The 24,288-nt window shown below is 38.5% G+C and overlaps 1 protein-coding gene across 1 annotated transcript in view; it reads left to right on the forward strand.

The window, feature by feature from the left end:
• The first annotated feature begins 1,092 nt into the window (after nucleotides 1–1,092).
• The window catches only part of TMPRSS15 (transmembrane serine protease 15), a 60,066-nt gene continuing 36,870 nt past the window's right edge, over nucleotides 1,093–24,288 (forward strand). The window contains exons 1-11 of the mRNA XM_054165885.1: nucleotides 1,093–1,237; nucleotides 3,844–3,974; nucleotides 4,546–4,613; nucleotides 6,065–6,106; nucleotides 8,677–8,819; nucleotides 10,500–10,544; nucleotides 12,471–12,512; nucleotides 14,756–14,923; nucleotides 19,311–19,419; nucleotides 21,315–21,424; nucleotides 23,892–24,029. Coding sequence (XP_054021860.1) covers nucleotides 1,093–1,237; nucleotides 3,844–3,974; nucleotides 4,546–4,613; nucleotides 6,065–6,106; nucleotides 8,677–8,819; nucleotides 10,500–10,544; nucleotides 12,471–12,512; nucleotides 14,756–14,923; nucleotides 19,311–19,419; nucleotides 21,315–21,424; nucleotides 23,892–24,029 — 1,141 coding nt within the window. The remainder of the gene's footprint in view (nucleotides 1,238–3,843; nucleotides 3,975–4,545; nucleotides 4,614–6,064; nucleotides 6,107–8,676; nucleotides 8,820–10,499; nucleotides 10,545–12,470; nucleotides 12,513–14,755; nucleotides 14,924–19,310; nucleotides 19,420–21,314; nucleotides 21,425–23,891; nucleotides 24,030–24,288) is intronic.

The raw sequence follows: 24,288 nt of genomic DNA on the forward strand, positions 1-24,288 counted from the left end.
AGTTCATAATCCCACCTCTGCTGCTAAGTTACTGTCACTAAATCACGTCACTCAACACCACATCCACACAGCTTTTAAATACCTTCCTAGAAATTTCTTTGGGTCACTTCATTGAATAGATGATTTTAATCCACATTTATGAATCCTCCTCAAGGGCTGCATGAAATCTGTAAGGAGTTTATGCACGTTCCACCCCCACCCTCTTTTTTTGTTACAGGCTTATTGGAAGTCAGAATTTAATTAATTTTTGAGTTCACAAAACAACACAGATATTAGCTCATGTGACAGGAATCTAAAACTCCTTGGAATCCTTTGGCAGTTTCAGTATGGTGTTCCATGTAAAGTAAATGTATCAGTTACTTAATTGCAGTACAGTATCAGAGTATCACTAAGGCTGGAAGAGACCTCGAGGATTATCGAGTCCAACCTGTCACCACAGACCTCATGACTAGACCATGGGACCAAATGTCACGTCCAATCCCCTCTTGAACACCTCCAGGGATGGTGACTCCACCACCTCCCTGGGCAGCCCGTTCCAATGGCGAATGACTCTCTCAGTGAAGAACTTTCTCCTCACCTCGAGCCTAAACTTCCCCTGGCGCAGCTTGAGACTGTGTCCCCTTGTTCTGGTGCTGGTTGCCTGGGAGAAGAGACCAACCTCTTCCTGTCTACAACCACCTTTCAGGTAGTTGTAGAGGGCAATGAGGTCACCCCTGAGCCTCCTCTTCTCCAGGCTAAGCAATCCCAGCTCCCTCAGCCTCTCCTCATAGGGCTTGTGCTCAAGGCCTCTCACCAGCCTTGCTGCCTTGTAGCCCTTGTCACCCTTGTTTCCTTTCTGTGGGTTTGCTTATTTGTTAAGTGACACACGAATGTAGGTGCTTCCTTTCTAAAGAGATTTATGTTCTTCATATTTGCTTATCTTGTGCATGGATGTGCCTGCTCGGGAATGTTGTAAAAACCTATCAACAAAGTTTTATGGTGTCATTAATTTACAAGCGCCTCCTATAAATATCTGTTCGTGTGGATTATTATGCTTCTTTTCAGGTTCTGTCTTTTGTCAGTGCTTAATTCATACAAGCTTTCAAGAGAAACATGAAGGTGAAAAAACCATCTAATAAGGAATATGATCCTGTTACTAACTATGAAGTTTTATTTGCTCTTCTGCTCGCAGCTTTTGTGTGTGTTTGTGTTGGACTGATTGTACTTTCATGGTTATCAATTCAAGAGTTAGAACGAGGTAAGTAGCCAGCTTTTAACCTTTCCAGAAGTTCTTCAGTAGATGTTCAGACTTTGAAACCAATGGTGTTATCTCTGCAATTATATTTCATATTTCATGCTATGTTTTTAATGATACAGTCAATGGTTGAGGGGTTTTATTTCTTTTCCTCCCCTGGAAAATGATATGAACAAACCAGGCAAAACTACAAGCACTTGAAGCATGTCCTGAAGCCATATAAATTAATTTTCATGGCTTAGACTTTGGGAGATGTCTCTGAAATGCAATCCAAGCTACAAAGCTTTGGTTATTCAATTGTATTCATCAAATAGATGAGGCAAAATGGCAGACTCTGATTTTTTCCTTTTTTCTCCTTGTATGAGGTTTCGCTCAGAAAGACTTTGATAATACTCTGAAGTTTGTGGGGAGCTTTGTGTGTTCTATATCTTGAAATGTTTTTATTACCAAAAAAAATATATATTGGTATGAGAATGACCCTGCATTAGACAGTCAGCTGCCCATGCTGCATAACAGTAAGGTAAAGTAATTATAAATATTTAGCTCAGAAGAATGTGATAAACCAAGTTGCTGCTACTCAAAGTAATCTAAATTTTAAAGATCTTGTGGAATTGTGCTTTGATGAGGCCAAACCTGGAGTATTGTGTCCAGTTCTATGGTCCCCAGTACATCCTGATTTTCATTTGGAACAAATTGTATTTAGGTTTATGTACTATGTATTTAGGTTCATGTATTTAGGCCCTCAGAGCTAATGGGAAAAACATATTTTGAAATGGAGGGAAGGTAGTAGGTTAGGCAAAAGTTTCAGGAAATACATTTTTTTGTTTCATTCTAGTGATTTCTGTAGTTCAAAAAATAGAATCATAGAATCAATAAGGTTGGAAAAGACCTCAAAGATCATCAAGTCCAACCTGTCACCCAACCATGACCTGTCACACCTCATGACCACTAAACCATGGCATCAAGTGCCACGTCCAATCCCCTCTTGAACACCTCCAGGGATGGTGACTCCACTACCTCCCTGGGCAGCCCATTCCAATGGCTAACAGCTCACTCCATGAAGAACTTTATCCTCACCTCCGTCCTAAACCTCCCCTGGCACAGTTTGAGACTGTGTCCTCTTGTTCTGGTGCTGGTTGCCTGGCAGAAGAGACCAAACCCCACTGGGCTACAACCTCCCTTCAGGTAGTTGTAGACAGCAATAAGGTCTCCCCCTGAGCCTCCTCTTCTCCAGGCTAAACAATCCCAGCTCCCTCAGCCTCTCCTCACAGGGCTTGTACTTGAGGCCTCTCCCCAGCCTCATTGCCCTTCTCTGGACATGTTCAAGAGTCTCAATGTCCTTCTTAAATTGAAGAACACAGAACTGGACACAGTACACAAGATGTGCCCTAACCAGTGCTGAGTAAAGGGGCACAATGACTTCCCTGCTTCTGCTGGCCACACTATGCCTGAAAAAGGCCAGGATGCCATTGGCCTTCTTGGGCACCTGGGCACACTATTGGCTTATGTTCAGCCAGCTCTCAACCCCAGGTCCCTTTCTGCCTGGCTGCTTGCCAGCCACTCTGTCCCCAGCCTGTAGTGCTGCATGGAGTTGTTGTGGCCAAAGTACAGCACCCGGCACTTGGACTTGTTGAATGCCATCATGCTGGACTCTGCCCATCTGTCCAGCCTGTCTAGGTCCCTCTGGAGAGCCCTCCTACCGTGTAACAGATCAACACCTGTCCCCAGCTTGGTGCCATCTGCACATTTACTGATGACTGACACAATCCCCTCATCCAGATCATCAATAAAGATATTGAAATAATTCTTTCACATTGAAGTTTTTGGTGCTTCCATCACCAAAACTCCATAGTATCTCATACAGAAGCACAGGAAGACTAAACTACCTGTGAGACATACTTTCTTTTTTTTTTTTTTACCTGCTTTGTCAGTGTATTTCTTGAGTTCTTATTTTCATTTCAGATTTTAAAACTTGTTCTCCCTACTGAATCTATTCCCCTTTTACAGAATACAGTCACATTCCAGGAAAATGAAATTTCCCTTAAAAGTACTGATGATATATTATTTCATCTAGATACAGACCTGAAATTAATGACTTATGATTCAGAAGATTAATAAGCAAGAATTTAATCACATTCAAATAATAATACATTTTTTTAAACATGTGTTTGATACATATAACCCCACAAAAAGCACTTTTACTCTGCTCAGAATATTTTTAATCCAGAACACACACAAAAAAAATTCATAATTCCTTTGCAATTATTCTTCTTGTTTATTTTTGTCCCTTGTGTTAGACACAAGCAGCCACATCATTGTCCCTTTCGTTCGTTCACAGTGCTGCTGGAAAGTAGCACTTAAAACAGAATTAAGAGTACTGAAAAGCAAAGATATATAATAATTCATTCAGATATGTTTATGTAGCTCTCACTCTTATGAACACTGGAAAATGTTTATCACTTGTATAAAATCAGCACCTCTGATTTCAAAGCAAACCAAAAAGCTGAAAGTTATTCTGTTGATGATCTCTGTGGAACCAAATCTAATGCAATGTTTTTCGTTTATTTCTGTATAATTCCAAACATTGAATTGAATTTTTAATTATCCAGCTGAAGCATCTGAGAGTACTCACAGCTACACAGGGATATTTCAAATACTCTCTGGGACTCCATTCACTCCTGCTTTAAAAAACAGATCGTCAGCTGATTTCAAAGTCCTTGCCTATGATGTTGAACAACTGGTAAGAGCCGATTAGTGTCTGGTTAATTCAAGAGCATTTCATAGGGAGGTTAATTTCATAACATGAATACAAATAGAATACCAATAGAATAGAATGGAATGGAATGGAATGGAATGGAATGGAATGGAATGGAATGGAATGGAATGGAATGGAGTAGAATTAACCAGGTTGGAAAAGACCTTTGAGATCATCCAGTCCAAGCTATCACCCAACACCATCTAATCAACTAAACCATGGCACCAAGCACCCCATCCAGTCTCTTCCTAAACACCTCCAGTGATGGTGACTCCACCACTTCCCTGGGCAGCACATTCCAATGGTCAATCACTCTTTCTATGAAGAATATCTTCCTCACCTCAAGCCTAAACTTCCCCTGGCACAGCTTGAGACTGTGTCCTCTGGTTCTGGTGCTGGTTGCCTGGGAGAAGAGACCAGCCCCTGTCTGTCTACAACCTCCCTTCAAGTAGTTATAGAGAGCAATAAGGTCTCCCCTGAGCCTTCTCTTCTCCAGGCTAAGCAACCCCAGTTCCCTCAGCCTGGTATTCATTAATTATTTTTCGTTTCTATGTAGATACAAGAAGTTTTTCAAGCAAGTGGTCTGAAAAAGGAATTTGAAAGATGTGAAATTTCCCAGTTCCAGTGAGTACAGTTTGATTAAACTCCACAAATAAAAGCTAAGAGTCCTCACTACACTTCTCTCTGGAGTGCTTACCAATACTTTGCTATTCATGAGATTCTCAGATACACCCAATAATATTTCTTTCACATCTTACATCGTCTAAGTGGTGCTGTTGGGAGTTTGACACCAATGTGTTTCCTTTGGGCAAACTGCCTTCTTGGACTCCTTTATGTTCATCACATGATCAAACCTGTGAGACTGAGCCCAACTCATATAAGATCTATATTTTAATGGGCTGCTAAAATCTCTTCTCCATCCCCTCCCCTGCTCCCTCCTCTCCTGTGCTCCCCCTGCCCCAGCCCTGCCTCGAGTCTGGTAGTTGTACTGTGTTTGCAGGGATGATGGCACTTGTCATCTAGAGGAAAGTGCAATTAGAGATCTGCTGGCATAAGCTCAGATGAATGGAAATACACTTCTATGAGTCTATGGACATGAAGTGCAGTTGTTATTTGACACTAGGTAAAACTGCACCCTGTGTGTCCTAAAGAGTCCATAAAATAGATACAGTAAGACCTTCTTTATTTATAAAATTTGTTTGACCTCATTTTTCAATATTCTATTATGGTGCTCAGCCTACTGCAGGACATCTGGCAAAAAAGTGCAGTGGGCTCTGAAGTGTTAATTCCATGTGGACTGTTCTTAATAGGATCCTAATTCTCCCATTATTAAACAGTTTCAGCACATGCTTCCATCCTATCCAACAAAAAGAAAATAGAATAGAATAGAATTAACCAGGTTGGAAGAGACCTTTGAGATCATCAAGTCCAACCTATCATCCAACACTATCTAATCAACTAAAGCATGGCATCAAGTGCCCCATCCAGTCTCTTCTTAAACACCTCCAGTTATGGCAACTCCACTGTCTCCCTGGGCAGCACATTCCAATGGCCAGTCTCTCTTTCTGTGAGGAACTTCCTCCTAATGTCCAGCCTAAACCTCCCCTGGTGCAGCTTGAGACTGTGTACTCTTTTTCTGTTGCTGGTTGCCTGGGAGAAGAGAGCAACCCCCAGCTGGCTACAACCTCCCTTCAGGAGGTTGTAGACAGCAAGAAGGTCTCCCCTGAGGCTCCTCTTCTCCAGGCTAAGCAACCCCAGCTCCCTCAGCCTCTCCTCATAGGGCTTGTGCTCCAAACCCCTCACCAACTTTGTTGCCCTTCTCTGGACATGTTCCAGCAAGTTCAACATCTTTCCTAAACTGAAGGAGCCAGAACTGGACACAGTAATCAAGATGTGGCCTAACCAGTGCTGAGTACAGGGGCAGAATGACTTCCCTGCTCCTGCTGGCCACACTGTTCCTTATACCGGCCAGGATGCCATTAACCTTCTTGGTCACCTGAGCACACTGTGTAAACTGAAGGGGAATCAAGTGCTTTTGTGCTGGGTTTTGATTTTTTTTTTCTTTTTTTTTCCAGGAAACCTGAAGATAGTCATGAAAGATTCAAGTCAGAGAATGGGTACTTACATCTTAACTTAAAATATGGGCAATGATGTTGCTGTTTAGATAGTTCTTCCATGAACAGTGAATAGATGAAAAAAATATATGTTTAGAGATTGGATAAGGCCCTGTAAAGATCATATAAAGCTTCAAGACAGATCTTTCCTCCAAAAACATCCCTTTGGATTACAGGGGGGAAAAAAGAAGAAGGGAAAAATAAGTAATAGTCTCTGAAAATGTGCATTTAGAAAGATAAGGACAGTGATACAGGTAGGAAACTAGCTAGAAGGAAAGGATATCAGTTTGTGCTGATCTTTCTTGTGGAAAGCTGCTTAGATTGGTGGGGGCAAATCTTACATTACCATAAGCAACTTAAGTTATTTTTGTTTAAAGTAAAGGGCTAATAGAACGCTACAGTAGGCAAGAACAAAACAGAGAATAAAAGATTAGGACCTTGGCAGATCTGGAAGAGTATGAAAAATTAATTACAAAATTGGCTGCCTTAATTATGAAACAGAGACCACAAAATTGAAGCGCACATTACATGACGACAGGGGATGAGATTCTGTGATAGCAGCTGTACTTGTGATATACATGTTTTCTATAAATATGTTATGTGGATAAACTTTCAGAGGAGACAGCTCATTTGAGGGACTGCTGAAAACTGGAACCAGATTTGAATTAGAGAGATCTTTTGATTGGGATAGTGAGGGTATAAACCTAATTTAGCTGGAAACTTGGGAGTATGAACACTTTATGAAGGATTTTACAACATCAACAGAATGGAGTGCACAGTGGTATGTCATTCCCAGTTTTTATCCTTGTGAAGGTGCATCCAATACATAACAATGGAATTAGTCTCCTAAAAAATTTGGGCATCAAAGATGGAGACATCTCTGAGATAATTGTTCAAGACTCTTTGTAAGTCATGGGTTTATAGAGTTTTCTGACCTGGTCAGTTTAGAAGCCTTTTTTGGGAGGAGATCGATTGTACCAAAGAAGAGTGTATTTCTTTATAGCAACTACAATGGGAATCTAGATATCTGCACTGGGAGCATCTGCATTTGGTAACACCAATTCCACTCCTGTATCTTGACACAAATACCAGAGAAATCACAGAAAACCTGGTGTCAGTGAAAGTTGGAGCTGAGTTTTTAATACATCAGTCAAGATATGTCTTCATTTCCATTTGGAAACAATACTTGGAATTTTGTTTTGTCTCAGAAATTATTCTCTGTTTGACTGCTAATTTAAAAAGTGTTTGCCTTGTTGGTCAGTCTCCTTGTTATTTCACCCTTGAAACTCTGCTGACTCACAGGGATAGCAATAAACTCTTTTGTTTGCTCAGCATGGCCCAGAGGTTATCAGAAACATGTAAGAAATTATGGAGGGCAGTTTCTCCCTGTATTGCAAACTACGCTTAGCAAAATTGCATGATTAATCAACCCTTATCAAAAAGCATTACTGAGTCAGCTGCAGTTGGGTAGTATAAATGCTTAAGAATAAAAGAGTTTCTGCCTAAATGTAGGTAAATAGAAAGGAACTTTAGCAAGTACTGTATTTTAACAATACCTTAATCTGGCTACAAATATAAAACTTAATATCTAGAAAGGAAAGCAGAGAGAAAAGAGAAAGCACTTTGAATAAATTTCAGGCCCTGTGGATTGTAAATGTAGTTTCACCACTTATTTCAAAATACCTGTGATTTCAACCATTGCTGTTGTTTTATGAGGATCCAGGCAGTCACACAGATCCTCACATATGCAAAATCTACAGATGATGTTTCCTTCATAGAAATGGTCACCTTGTATTGTATTTTTGTAACAGGAACAATATATAATTCTCATAACTCTTCAAAGTTCACCATCAATATTCTAAGACGTGAACTAGGAAGATCAGTCAAATAACAACAAACCTACTTCTTTAACTTATTCAAATTTTTCTCCATTGCAACAATTAATATAAGTCTTGGTTGCTGTTTTTTGGTTTTTTCCAATTAAAATAAAAGTAAACAGTGATGAAAAACCCCACAAACTTGTTTCTCTACAGTTCAAACCCACCTGACAATTAAGAGATGTTAGGATAGGATAGGATAGGATAGGATAGGATAGGATAGGATAGGATAGGATAGGATAGGATAGAATTGAATTGACCAGGTTGGAAAAGACCTTTGAGATCATTGAATCCAACCTATCATCCAACGCCATCTAATCAACTAAACCATGGCACCAAGTGCCCCATCCAGTCTCTTCCTAAACACCTCCAGTGATGGTTACTCCACCACCTCCCTGGGCAGCCCATTCCAATGGGCAATCACCCTTTCTATGAAGAACTTCTTCCTAACATCCAGCCTAAACCTCCCCTGGCACAGCTTGAGGCTGTGTCCTCTTATTCTGGTGCTGGTTGCCTGGGAGATGAGACCAGCCTCCACTTTATGTGTCATTGTTGCCAGCTAACACTTAAAAATACTCTGATTTTGCAAGTGGAACCCATGTTGGAATTAAATATTGTCTATAGCACATATGGCACATAGCAGATGTGCTTAATTAGCTTGCATAACTAATAATTTTCTCTGTTTTGTCTTTCTAGTATCATTGTGATTTTCAACCTTTATTTTACTCCACTGATAGAAGCTGAGAAAGTAAAGAGTGAGCTGGTTTGGGGTATCAATGCAAATAAAACTAATCTTACCCAGACTTTGAAAGTTGATGTGAACAGCATACAAGTCACAGGTAATGCTAGTAAAAATTTTTCTTTCTTATAAATCCTGAAGAACTCCAGGTAGCACAAATGAAAACTTTGGCTTCCAAACAGCAAAGGAATTGTTACTTATACTCATGGGTGCCCTTCTTCCCCTTACAGACTTCTCAGTAGCAGCAGCAAGAATCATGTAAACCCTTGTTAGCTAGAAAGCATGAGTCAACATTGTGTGCATGTTCACTAAGGATGGAGTGAAGGACAGTGATTGCTCATGGAAAACACTCCATTTTATCTCTTTTATGTAGCACAACATCTGTAATTTCATTACCTCTCGAGGTAAACCAATTAAGCCCCGACTGTTTCATAAGTAAATGTGATTATCATTTTGTTTTGCTAAAGACTAAGGACCCAGCCTCACAGTAAGTGGAGACTTGTTTATTCACAAGATGTCAATAAGAACAACAAACTGAATACAGAGTGCAAATTATGGAGAAGTATGCTCAAGGAACTGACTTTATACTCCTTTAAAGCTTAAGTAAAGTGTAAACGGAAAGAAATAAATGTGGCTTTGAAGACTTTTAATTCTGCAAATATATAAATATAGTGGGTTTTGTGTACATTTATGAAAGCTTAAGTGGAAGCCCAAGAATCAATGGTTTTTACCTCAACAAGCTTCAAAACAGACATTCAGTGAGGATGAGGATAAAAAGTAATTTGAATCTCTTGAATTGGATGTTGATTAGTTGATATCTGAAGACTTGCTGGAGATACTTTTAAGTAGCAACTGACTGCTTTAAGAGGAGTGGGACATCTGATGTGCAATGTCTCCCTCTTGAACCTAAAAGATGCATTTAGGTATTCAAAGGCTAAATTCAGAGTCTTGACATATGTTCTCTTTAGTACTTGTACAACATATAAGAAGTTGTTCTAAATAACTGCACATCACTGTGAAAAGTGATTGCTCATTGTACTTCAAAACTTCCACCCAAGAAAATTATGGAGAGCTTTTTAAAAAGTTATATATCTATTGATGAACTTTGAAGGAGTCAAACCTTTCTTGCTATGGGCTATTGAAATATCTTTTTTTCACATGAGATATCATCTGTTCAGTCTATCTTTAGTGCTTTAATAAAATAGCAACTGTAACTAATTAAGAATCATAATTATATATGGCACCTCTGCTTCCTATATCTCAGCATGTTCTCCAAGAGAAGTCTTATTCCTATTTCAGAGAGGGAGGGAATTGCAGCACAGGTGTGACTTGCTTGAAATCATGATTTTCACAGTGATTAAAAGTAATTTTCTGGCAAATTATCCCAGGTTAATTTTAACTAATTTAGCTTATCTAAATACTGTTCTATAAATCACAGGTACTATGAAAGTCTCCACAGGACAAAAAGTTTCAAGACAGAGATTGCCCATTTTAAGACATTTTATATGTAATATAATTAATAGACATTGAGGATTGGAAATAATTAATGTAGACCTGTCCTTCTTAAGAATATCATAGAGTATAAGAAACTTCTAGGAACAGGGTGACTTGGCCAAAAGAAGGAAAGAAGGATAGATGCTATAGGTAGTGATTCAAAGGTAAAGAATTACAGCTGGCTTTGTTGGTTTGGGTTTGGGGTTTTTTTTAACCTTCTTCTAAGTTGCATAAAAGGAGATACTATGCTATAAAAGGAGTTTATAATGAACTTGCTTTCTTCCAGTAGCTGATGAAAATCTTACTACAACAGTGCCTTTAACTTCATCAGGTCAGTATCTTTCTTAAAATATACACAATTTTTTGTTACCAGTACAACATGAAGAAACATCCACTCCTCAGTGGACATGGGGTGGAATATAGTAACAAAAGATGAGGAAAAGGCAGAGGTACTTAAGGTCTTCTTTGCCTCAATTTTCAATAGCAGGATAGGTTGTCCTCCAGACAACTGGCCTCCTGAGCTGGCAGATGGAAACAGGAAGCAGTATAATCCCCCTGTAATCCAGAAGGAAGCAGTTAGAGACCTGCTGTGCCACTTGGATCCCCACAAGTCTATGGAAGCAGATTGGATCTGTGCTAGGGTAATGAGAGAACTGGCAGATGAGCTGGACAAGCTGTTCTCCATCATTTTCCACCAGTCCTGGCTCACTGGAGAGATACCAGATGACTGGAAGCTGGCCAACGTGGTGCCCATCCACAAGAAGGCCAGTTGGACAACCCAGGGAATTACAGACCTGTCAGCCTGACCTCAGTGCCAGGAAAGATTATGGAACAGGTCATCCTGAGTGCAATCACACAGCACTTACAGGATGGCCATAGGCATTATTTTTTTTTCAGATGATATTGTCATATTAACCTACTCACATATTAAAGTCTTAATGTAGAAAGTAAAAATAGTAAACAGGGATGGTAATACAAAACAGTTAATAACCAAACAAACAAACAAAACCAAAACAACAACAACAAAATAAACCTATGTGGGAGCTGGAGACACAAGGGACATCCTCAGTGATTCATAGAATCAATAAGGTTGGAAAAGACCTCAAAGATCATCAAGTCCAACCTGTCACCCAAGACTTCATGACCACTAAAGCATGGCATCAAGTGCCACATCCAATCTCCTCTTGAACACCTCCAGGGATGGTGACTCCACCACCGCCCTGGGCAGCACATTCCAATGGCTAACAACTCTCTCAGTGAAGAACTTTCTCTTCACCTCGAGCCTAAACTTCGCCTGGTGCAGCTTGAGAGTGTGTCCTCTTGTTCTGGTGCTGGTTGCTTGAGAGAAGAGACCAACTCCCTCCTGGCTACAACCACCCTTCAGGTAGTTGTAGACAGCAATAAGGTCTCCCCTGAGCCTCCTCTTCTCCAGGCTAAACAATCCCAGCTCCCTCAGCCTCTCCTCATAGGGCTTGTGCTCAAGGCCTCTCACCAGCCTCATTGCCCTTCTCTGGACACATTCAAGAGTCTCAATGTCCTTCTTGATTGATACTAAAAGCACCCCTAAGTGGAAGTGTCATTGGAGCAATCACAAATAAGCATTCTGTACTTGCTGAATGCTTTGCAGTTTGCTGTCACCAGTACAAATCTACTTTTTGGGGTTTTTTAATGTATAAATGTGCCTACATGTACACATGCCTGTAAGTAAATACACAAATACTAGATAATTTTGAGGCTCCTCTCCTCTCACTGAGATAACTGATTTACTGAGCAATGTTATTTATAAGTAAATGTATATAGATGTTTTAGTACCAATATTAAAGTTGTTGTAACTTGTCTGGTTTCAGCAGATCCCGTGAGTCTGATTACAAGCTCCCTGACACCAACCTCAGGTCAGAATCTTTCCATACCATTGGAAAACTAAATATTGCTGTTATTGTTTTAATGGGGGAAAAAAAATCCAACAACAATATCTTTTGAAGTTATTGTAAAGAGTGTGAGTAGAGCTGAAAGAATGAGATTTGAAATATACTTGGGTTCCACCTTATTGTTTTTATGTTTATTGCAGCCTTTGACCTTTAGGATCAGCACACTCAAGCTGGTGTTATCATATCATATTACATAAACTGGTGTTTGGGGATACAGCAAAAAATGCAGATACAGAAGCAGAGTAGCTGTTGCTTAGTTCTGCCCAAGAAACTGCGTGAGTGCTCCTGGAGTGCAAGCAGAGTTCCAATTTTGTGTTGTGTTTCCCCAGGTTCAGAGCTAGTCACCACAAGCACGTCCTCAACAACTTTAGGTAAGTAACTAAAGTATGGGGAGAAGCAAGAAGATTATATAAAACACTTTGAGATCTTAGAATTACATCCTGTACAGCCTCGTCTCACATCATTCAATTCTCATATTCCATTCCTGCAAGTACACAGTGTGTGGGGCTGACCTTTGATTTGACTAAAGAAACCTCTTCAAAGAGAAAGGACTTATAAGACAATACAAAAAGAGTACAGTAATTTACATATTGACACTCATACCAACTGCTACTTTTTGTTGCTTTATTCTGGGGGTTTTTTGTACACACACAAAGTGTAAAAATGTTAGCAAACTTTCACGTGACTTCCAATGGACAGAAAGCCAAAGGTGTTTGAATCTTTGCAAACCTCCCCTAGCCTTATTAAATGATGACACATATGAGATATTTATATGCATTTTCAAGTAAGTCTAGTGTATTTACTTCCATGTTTTATTTTGAGTAGAGCAATCACAGTGTAATTTAGGGTAATTTTCTATTTTAAAAAGGGGGGGGCTGGGAGGGAGGAGAAAGTCCAAGTTTCACCAGAACATGTTAAATTCTTTTTATCCAGTAGGTGGCAATGCTGTTTAGTTTTATGAGTGAAGAACAAAAAGACTCGACCATGTATGGCAACAACGTTTTCTTGCATTCTGGGCTTGTATTATATATTCTTAGATTATTGATTGAGTTTTTGCCCTAGGCCTAGAATGCACAGTTTCACCCCTGCTCATCTGTGGCAATTCATTCATTGGCACTCTATCACCTCCAAAGCTTGACTGAAGTACGTTTGGTTTGCTTCAATTATCAACTGAGCACAAAATGGCAACTCTTTTGCTTTCCACTGTCTGCGTTGCTGACATGAAAGTGTTTTTGTAAAGCACTTTGAAATGCTGTGACACATCCAAACCAATTTTAGTGTTTGTTACACTGATGCATAATAAAGTGTTTGACAGGCATTTATTTAATCTGATTACAAAGCTAACAGTATTATGTAAAAGTAAATCAACTTAAAATAGTTAGAGGCTGTATGACTAGCTTTACAAATTAATGTTTATCTTTCTTGCATAAGAAATGTTTACCTTTTCCCATGAGCATTTATTGAAAGAAAGGCTGAGGGAGCTGGGATTGTTTAGCCTGGAGAAGAGGAGGCTCAGGGGAGACCTTATTGCTGTCTACAACTACCTGAAGGGTGGTTGTAGCCAGGAGGGAGTTGGTCTCTTCTCTCAAGCAACCAGCACCAGAACAAGAGGACACACTCTCAAGCTGCACCAGGCGAAGTTTAGGCTCGAGGTGAAGAGAAAGTTCTTCACTGAGAGAGTTGTTAGCCATTGGAATGGGCTGTCCAGGGAGGTGCTGGAGTCACCATCCCTGGAGGTGTTCAAGGGGGGCTTGGACGTGGCACTTGGTGCCATGGTTTAATCATGAGGTCTGTGGTGGCAGGTTGGACTTGGTGATCTTTGAGGTCTCTTCCAACCTTGGTGATCCTGTGAATAGTGCTAGCTGAATAGTTTCCATAGAATTCAATGTCATTTTCAAGAAATTTAAATTAGCAGTTATCCAATACTTTTTTAGCTGCATGTTTTCATTCTCTTTAATGAGACCTACTTAAATTCTACAGATGTCCAAGACCAAAACCACCTAAAATATAAAAGAGCAAGTTTGCAGTGGATGCTATAAGAAAACACTCTAAGTGAGATTCCACATTTTCAAGGATGTGCCTATGTATTATTTTATGCAGAAATTTGCTCTTAATTTAGAACTTTCATTTGCAAATCTGAAAAGAATAAGGTTTCTGATAGTCCTGGTATTTAAAAATCCAGTCTTAAAGGGTTTTGTTTTCAAGATATGCTGTTTGAAAACTCGATGAAGTACAACATTGTGTTACATTGAGGTGAAGAAATTAAACTGTACTCAACTAAACCAAAACAATTCCAGTTATTTAGACCAAAATACAGTATTTTCCATCTTAGGAAAGCATAAGAAATTGGGAAAATGTCATTTAGTATATTGCATAAAGCAGCTTGAGTTGAAGGAGGAAGCAGGAATTCATGGAAATTTTATTCCAGCCCTACTTCAAGTTTAGTTTAAAATAATACATCACTTCTGAGAACTTCCTGCATTCTGAGCCAAATTTATCTATTTACTGTATGATATTTCATTCAAAGCTTCTAAGAGTGCAGTTCTGTAGAACACAATAGAGAATGGTTTGTTATGTGCTAAATAACCAGAAGCAAGTCAATTTCCCTTTATAGTGAAACTGCATTACTGCTGTCCTTTTATTGCTCCTGTCCTTATTTCAGCTGAGTGTTTGCCACCTGCTGAACTATGTGATGATGGTGTAACCTGCCTTGGAAAAGATTTATTTTGTGATGGAATCTCGGACTGCCCGGATAGTTCCGATGAATCTCAAAAGAGATGTGGTAAGAATACAAACCCCAGTAAATCATTTATTTTCCCCAAAATGTACTTAATCATTTCAGTAGTTTGATAAGCTTACAGGCAATCAACTACACAGTGAAGTCCAAAGAAAAGTTTCTAAATTAGGTGTTCAAGGGGAGATTGGACGTGGCACTTGGTGCCATGGTCTAGTCGTGAGGTCTGTTGGGACAGGTTGGACTTGATGATCCTTGGGGTCTCTTCCAACCTTAGTTATACTGTGAGACTGTGATACTGTTCTAGGAGAAGTTGGGGGAATTAGTTCCCTGCTTCTTTGGTTTGTTTGGTTTGGTTTGGTTGTGAATATAGAATTTAGTGCTAGAAGTTGGGAAAGCTTGTTGCCTTTCTGCTGTCAGAACAGCCTTCTGACCTTTCCTGAGAATAACAGTGGAGGCAGTCTGGTCTGAACACCCAGGAACATGTATGTATCAGGCTCTGGTTTAAAAACAAAAAACAAACAAACAACACCCACACAAAACCAAACCAAACCAAAACAAAAACAGGCAAGTAAAAGACCAAACCATTATAAAAGAAGAATTTCCAAGCCTGATTCTGAAGGCTGGTGGTATGCTGGCTCCTTCTGCCAGGAGTTGAAATTTAACCCCCTGCAACATAAGAGGTAAATTGCAGATCTACACATTACCTCCATTTTTCTGAGTTCAGTCAGCTCAGAAGGGAGCATTTAGATGCTTTTTGGGGGGAAAATAGGCATCAGAATACTTCAGTAGTATATCCACTGGAACACATTTAAATGTCTATTTAGCCTAACTGCTGCATCCAGGTAGATCATAATGATGATGGGGTCTGAGGAAGAACTTCTGCTGAAGAAATCAGGTCTTAAACTAGCCCCAGTTAAACTGCTCTGCTGTAAGCTGTTCTGCTGTAAGCACCATACTAAGCTCACCTTCTTGCAGTCAAAGCTATGTAGATAGACATGGTTCAGATGTGCCCTGGAGACTGTACAGAGGTTTAAGTTGTGAATTTTTCTAGGAAGAGTTGTTCATAGCTTCTTATGCTTCTTTTGGGTATGATTTGCATCTCTCCCTGAATCTCTACCAAATACAAGCTGTGAATGCTCTGTCCCTTTGTTAATGAAGATACTGTCTCTTAATCAGCATTTTAACGGTCACCAAAACAATATGCCCAGCTAAGCTGAAAATTTCAGGCATGTGCATACAAGTGAAAATTTTTCAGAATGCCATAAGGAAACTAGCTACGGTTACACACTTCAGGGAGCTGGATGACTTAATCATGTTCCTCTTGCCTTGTACTTCCAAACAACTCATTCAGTTACCTTTAGTTCACCAGTTTCAGCTCATAGCCTTACAGCAACACAATTTTGGCTGAAGCACAAATTGCTGCTCCATGACTTTTATGTTACATCCTCAGTCTTACATTTTCCATCCAAACCCCAGAGCTTTTCTGAATGTATATATTTAGGTTTCTTAGCAGACTTTGCAAAAACAGTGGGAATCTAAAACTGTGTGCATGTTTGGGATACCTGCCATTTTTCCCACCTCTTTGATTTTTCACTTAGGTCCCATCTCTAGAAAAGCTTAATACTGTCCTATAAAAACTGAAATAGTCAAGCTTTTCAGAAGTGCTTCAGAGTTTCACAAGGAGATTTACAGCCAATTCATAATTTCTACCAGAAGTGCTTTATACACAAGGAAATTGCTGCCCTTTAAACAACTTTGTTTGGTTTTCATCTTATTATTCCCTCTAGTACTTCTGATTTTGGAACATTTTAGTGGTTTTAAAACATAGGGTAGGATGGTTAATTTTAATAGTTTCTTCCTGCATTAGAGAGAATTCAGTAAAATCTCAAATTCTCAGCAGAGGTTTAGGCAACTGAACACCATTTTTAAATTTTATTGATTAAAATTAACTTGAAAGGTTTTTCCTGGCTCTGCAATGCAGTGCAGTAACAAAAGGCATTGCAGTTAGCAATTTCAATGAAAGGGTCTCTAGAGAAATGTGAAAGTCTGAGCAGCATCTATTAATAATGGCTGGCATTGCTGAAAAGCAGCCATGTACCACATAAGTGTAAGGAAAAGGAGACTGGAGGCTGATCCCAGGAGGTATTTCTCTCTGCAGACTCTCTTTGCAGTTATTATATGTCTAGGCTAACACTTTGTGATTGCCTACCTCACAGAATCACTACAGTATTGAGAGAGATTAACCATATACAAGACAGTAACTTACTGTCCTTAATCATATGTAAGCAAGTAATGTACTGCCCTTGGCAGGGAAAGGTTCTGTCACTTGAAATATGTGAGCTTGATCTGACCAGTTTGGGGAGCTTCTTCCTGAAATTCAATGATTGTAGGATTAAGCCCTACTAATGTGCCCTGCATGCAGCAAAATAAATAGAAGCAGACAGCAACATTCATGTTGGGAAAGCAGTGAAAGTAGTTCCCACAAAAGATGTTTCCTGCAGAATAAGGCAAACTGATGCTTTTCTGAGGGCTCCAAGAGAAGGTAGCAATGAAATGAGCTTGCCCATTTTGATCACAGCTGCATCATCCTCCCTTCAATAAGGGGTGCTTAGAGATGACCTCCAGAATGAACTAAAATCTTTCTGTCCTGTTTAATTACCTACTGTCTCTGAAGAAACATAAAAGGAAACAAGAACATAAATGAGTTGTTGACAAAAGCAAACTTTTCTCACTCATTTTATTAGACCAATATGTTATATCTCTTTATTACTGACAGTGTTATAAACTCTTTTTTAGGTCATGCTGTGTCTTGCTAATCACCTGTTAACAGTGCCACTCTTTTACACACTGCATTAATGACAGTGTAGGCACTTCTCACAATGATCCTATTCTCAGTGGGAATGGTTGTAAATATTAGGTCATTGGAAAGTCCCTTACAACCTAAAACATTCTATGATTCTACAAATTTCTATCACTGTAAACATGAATTAAAATGGAGAGGAAAAGTACTTCTATACTAACACCTAGCTCTAAAGTGTAGCCTATTCTGATAGAAAGGTTAAATAAAAAGTCTCTTTCAGGAACCTTTTCCTCTCTCTATATATATATTTAAATATATTTTTTCCCCTCAAAGGCCATGAAGATTGCAAAAGGGAACGTGTTTCTGTTCCAGCTGATGCATTACACTTATCATCACTAGTGAAATTCATTCTGCACAGCCTTTATTCACAGTGCCTGCCTGAGCCTGACTGAAACAAAGCTCAAGTTTTATGTTGCCATTGCTACAGTGGTAGTCAGAACGAATGTTACACTTATAAAATGAACAGACAAGGAACTGCAATTTATCATTTTATGTCTTTTCCCAGAGGTAATATGATCAATAAAATTTCCATGTAATTTTCAATATGATTGATTGATTATTCATAATTTTGAATGCAATTACACATATACTTAGATTTCTGATGTTAATGAAAAGCTCTATTTCTGATTATCTGCCTCAAATTGATGAACTTATCCTTACCTCTCCAGATAATCTTGCATAATTTTTACCCCTATTTGAAATCTCTCTGATTCTTCCTCAAAAAAAAAAAAAATGAGGAGAAATCATCATCAGATTCCTAACAGTGTTCAAGAGATGCAGCCAGAGCTTCAACAGTGCTTCAGTGTCTGCTGAAATAATGTAACTCTACATGAATTAGCATTTCCAATCTTCCTGAGGATTAAAATTTATTTTTCTTTAAAACAACTAATTTTCAAACTGAAAAACATAGAATAGAATGCATAGAATAGAACAGTAGCACCAAGGGGGGGAGGGGGAAATATATGATGATAGATGATGTTTGCCTCAGATGAATGAATTTGATTGCTGGCAGGAAATGGGTTATCCACTCATCTCTTTCGAGTGTTTAGAAGTATATAAGACAAGAAACCAGGAGGGTCATAAAAGAAGAGATAGTGGTCGTCAATCTTATCCCATCTTGCTTTTATTCACATGGTATCAGGTTGTTTCTGGTTGCGCAAACAGCTTCCTGATTCAAAGTAGCTGCAGATAAGATCTGTTAAGGCCAGGTTCTGGCTCCTTCCAAATCTGTAAAATAAAGTAAGAGCAAGCAAGTTGGATTAGTTGAATCCAGCTGTAGATTTCAATTATTTAGATTGGTTTAGTCTAGTTTGAATTAGTTGGATGGTCTCTAACTTAAAAGCTGTTCTTCTCTACTGCTTTTCTTCTCATAGTACTTTGAGGTCAAATACTCATAGGAATTAGAAGTGGGAGTAAGTTGGTAAAGTGTTTTATTTTGTTTTCCCACTCTTGCTTACAAAGCATTTCCAAGCTAACTCATGCAAACTAATATCTAAAATTGCCCTCATTTTTGGCTCCAATTCTGTTTTTCACATGGCATTTTGACAAATGTTCTTCATTATATCTTTACAGATACAGTTTGTGATGGAAAATTTATGTTGACTGATTCCTCTGGGTTTTTTCATTCTATGAATTATCCCAAACCATATAATGCAAACATCATTTGCCAATGGATTATACTGTAAGCCATTTCCCAATAATTTTCTCTCCTTTATTTTTCTTTTAGTTATTATTGTGAGGTGCTATTGTTTCATGCACATCAGCCTTATAACATTTAGGTTTTTTTCCCAAATAGCCTAGCCTGGAAAATATGTCAGACAATTTTCTCCATTGTATTTACATAACTTTCTTTTTAAACTTGAAAATCTAAAGCTCGTAACTATGTCAATAATTTTCCCACATGAAAAAAATTCTTAGGTCTGATTTTGAGAAATCTTGTTTGTTTTATGCAGGCACAAGAACACACTTACAAACTCACAATAAATTGCATAACTCAAAATAATTACAAAGATATTTATTTCAAAGTGTTATAGTAAATACTAGTCTTTAGGTAATAGCTTTATTGATAGAGCTTTTACTAACACTTGCAAGAACTCCCTTGTCGTGGGAACACATTTCATCTGGGAGTTAATGGCACCTCTACTACTAACTCATTTAGGAATATGTTTTAAAAGCACACGAGTATCATTTGCCATAATACCACCAAAATGCTTTTTAGGCTGTAGACACAAGAAGTGGTAGTTGTTTAATCAGGGATACATACCTACAGGGAGGGACAGTTATTTGACTTTGACACTCTAAGTGCACTTCATAGGCCAGCAAGAAGAAAACACCCATATGTGATAAATCTCATTCTAATAATATGAAATAAATTAGATCATTGCATATTGGAAGCTCCTGAGAGTCTCTACAGTGACTGCCAGTTGAGAAACTACTGCTTTGAAAGGCAGTAATTCTTACTATGGCTTTGTAATAATGGCTGTTCTTTAAGAAGCATTCATTTGGTAGAAGAGTATCAAAGGAGATTAAGGAAATGCCTTTAAAATTGGATAAGATTTGGACTTCTTATTCCCAAGGCTTCTTTGAAGGTGCTATCCTTTAAGTTTGTTCAGGGCTTTTGTCTTCACCCTGACACTTAAGAGTCATGATTTCCCTTCTGCCTAGTGCATTTGTTTCTTCTCATCTTCAGCAATATTAACCTGGTTCTAAAATGTAGGTGTGTCACAGAAAAAGACTGTATCCTTCAGAATATTAGCCTGGATAACAGAATTGTTTCTATGAGGGAATATTTTGAGTTTTCTAGTAACCTATGTAAGATATTTTCTCTTCTTATTGTTATTATCGCTATAAAAATATGTTAAAAGTCACCTTATAATACATCCAAGATTTGATTTCTCATCCACCTTTCTTTGTCTAGAGAGATTTCCCCATTACCTTCAGGAAAAGCTCTTACATTTTCACCCCATTTAACTCCTGCCCAAATGAAGATACAGTTTTCTCTCCCTGTTCAAGAGCAAAGAGTATACTCAATATCTCCCTGAAAGGAAATGCAAATGCAAATATTCAAACATTTACTTCATGCTTCTCTACTAATTGGTACTGATAAGCACCAGCAAATTGCTTTCAAAAAGCTATCTTCAGTGGGTCTCTGAATGCCAGGAAACAACCAATGGTGGTAGAGGAGGCTAAGTTAATCGTGATAGTAGAGTTTTAGAATTTAGAGTACCATATATGTTTAGTAGAAAGGCAATGGGAGAAGTACCTAAATATAGATTGCTATTCAGCTGAATATCACACTGTAGTGTTTAGACAGTTTAATTCTTAAAATATACCTAATTTCAGTGACTAAATGACCACTTATACTGTCACAAAAGAGTTTTGCCCTACTCTTTGCTAATTTCACAAACTGAAAGTTAACCAAATAGGTCATCTTGATCAAGAATCTTAATTAATGTGTTTGTATCCTTTCTGAATTTAACATCATTCAAGCATGCAATAGATTTACTACTAAAAAAGAAATAAATTAGTAGAACATAACTTTCAGCTATAAGACTTCTATTTCTTGTGTTATCTTAGAGTGCCTCGAGGGTTATCCATTAAACTGAACTTCACTTCTTTCGAAACACAACAATTTCAGGACAACTTAAATATTTTTGAAGGTATAGGACAAAACAAGATTTTAAGAGGTAAGATTATTTTCCAGTTAACATTACTATTCCTTTGATAAAATTTCAGTGCTAAAATAAGTGTTTGAAGTGAAAAAAAAAAAGTAATTGCATGTGTATGCTTCAGTGGAAGAATGCATGTGTGTCCAATTAACCTAACAGAAAAATGATCTAAATGGAGCAGGGAGGTTATTCTGCTTCTGTACACTGCGCTGGTTAGGCCGCACCTCAAGTACTGTGTCCAGTTCTGGGCCCCTCAGTTTAGGAAGGAGGTTGACTTGCTGGAACGAGTCCAGAGAAGGGCAACGAAGTTGGTGAGGGGTTTGGAACACAAGCCCTGTGAGGAGAGGCTGAGGGAGCTGGGGTTGCTTAGCCTGGAGAGGAGGAGACTCGGGGTGACCTTATTGCTCTCTACAACTACCTGAAGGGAGGTTGTACACAGGCGGATATTGGTCTCTTCTCCCAGGCAGCCAGCACCAGAACAAGAGGACACAGTCTCAGGCTGCACCAGGGGAGGTTTAGGCTGGATGTTAGGAAGAAATTCTATGCAGAGAGAGTGATTGCCCATTATGTGCTGCCCGGGGAGGTGGTAGAGTCACCATCATTGGAGGTGTTCAGGAGGAGACTTGATGGGGTGCTTGGTGCCATGGTTGAGTTGTTTAGGTGGTGTTGGATTGGTTGATGGGTTGGACGCGATGATCTTGAAGGTCTCTTCCAACCTGGTCTACTCTATTCTATTTTATTCTATTCTATTCTATTCTATTCTGTTCTGTTCTGTTCTATTCTGTTCTATTCTATTCTATTCTATTCTATTCTATACAAAAACTATTGGGCAATGTGCTATGATACTCTTTGAAATTCATTACAAGCATGGCATTGCTTTCCTCATACCTTGAAATACTGATGATACCTTATATCTGTTTCTATATGCTATTCTGGAAAAACTGGGAGTCACAAGACTAAGTCTGTCCAGCTAAATTCCATCAGAAGTGAAATATCTATAACTGAAGATAAATATATATATATAAAAGTCACGAAAATATATTATTAATTATCCTTATTTTTGGAAACAAGGAGAGAATAGGAATGAGAAATAGTGAAAGACATAGCATTTAGGAAATGGAGAAATTATTTCCTTTTTCAGTATTGCTTTGAATTTGTCCCTTGCTTTGGAATTTCAATTTAGATGTAAGAGATTGCTTCTGTAACATTCTCTGCAGCAATCATTAACTTGCATGGGTTTAAAGACTGCTATGGGCATGACCTAGGATGACATAAAGACAATGTTGAAGACTGTCCTTCAGTGGACTGCCTAAAGCTTTGTTGTTTGAGAGGCAGCAAATGTAGAGGAAAGGACTACAAGACATTGCCAAATTAAGACTCTCCACTTTAGTAAGTACAAGAAATTGAGAAGGAGGAAGAAAAATAATGAACATATATGTGTGAAAGGGGATGCTCCTTTTCTTTCCTTAATAATGTGGCACTATTTCAGATAGATAGATAGATAGATAGATAGATAGATAGATAGATAGATAGATAGATAAAATATTACTAATAAATAACTCCTCCTCAGAAAAAGAAGTTTCTCTATCTCTGTAAAACTGGGCTAGGACTTCAGAAGATGAAAAGTGAAGGCAAAAACTCTCACAGAACATTGAGAAATTCAGAATTTTCTTTGTCCTGAATATAGGTACTAGTCTAACCATTATTGCCCTGCATTGTATCAGCTTTAGATGGAGAAACAGCCACGTTACTGTGTGATAGTTTGTATCAATCCTTTGATTTCACACATATGATGCTTAAATGAATGAATTTAAATTAATTTAGAATTTGATGTCGACATTGAGATACAGTGTACCATAGAATCACAGAATTGCCCAGGTTGGAAGGGCACTTGAAACATCTTCTGGTCCAACCTTTCACAGAAAAGGGAGCCTGGATGGGATTATCTAGCACCCTGCCCAGTCACTTCTTGGACCTTTGTGATTTCTCCTGTACTAAATGCCTTCATTCATATATCAGAAAATTAATTTCCCATGTAGTTCACATTTTTCCTTGCTCTTTGAGTATCTGTAAGTGTGTGTGCTAATTGTTGAACTGTGAGAGTAAATATATATATAACAAAACTACATAATTAGTGCTATGATTCTGGAGTTTCAGAATGCATATCCGTTAATTTTGACAACACTTACAGCATAACAGGCATAGAGATTATACTGCTGAATTTGTCTACATTTCTCCACTAGCTACTATCCATATTGATGTATATGAGAGATGGAATATGCAGAATGGGATATGGCAGCCAAACTGATAAATGTCTTTAGGGTTTTTAAGATATTGTTTGCAGGATCACAGTACAAGAGGGAAAGCATTCTTTAAGATTCAAAAAGCTAATCCACTGTATATTTATGACAGCACTGGGGATTTTAATGCACGTGGGCTTGGGGTTGTATTAACTCTGACTATATTATTCTTTATTTCTTCTCAGCTTCTCTGTCAGGGACTAATTCTCAGACAATTTACATTTTCTCTCATGAGGCTACAGCACAGTTTACATCAGATTATTCTGAAAATTACAATGGCTTTAATGCAACGTACACTACATTTAATGCAAATGAACTACATGGTAAGTGTTGGGGTGTTTGTGTGTGTGTTTGGTGGAACTATATTTTCAGTTTGACAAAATGCAGACCAAAAGAGAATCAGTATTTTATAACCCCAGTCTACTAACTGTATCCACTTTAAGAAATTTCACAGTATCTTAAAGATTCAATCATTGTTTTCAAGAACACTCTCCACAGGTATACAGGTCTGTGTCTAGCAGCAGGGTGATGTCTTACAAACTTAGTCTGGTTAAATAAGAGTAAACCTCTGGCTATGTCTTC

The sequence above is a fragment of the Dryobates pubescens genome, chromosome 12 (genome assembly GCF_014839835.1).
Source record: "Dryobates pubescens isolate bDryPub1 chromosome 12, bDryPub1.pri, whole genome shotgun sequence".
In the NCBI taxonomy this organism is placed as follows: domain Eukaryota; kingdom Metazoa; phylum Chordata; class Aves; order Piciformes; family Picidae; genus Dryobates; species Dryobates pubescens.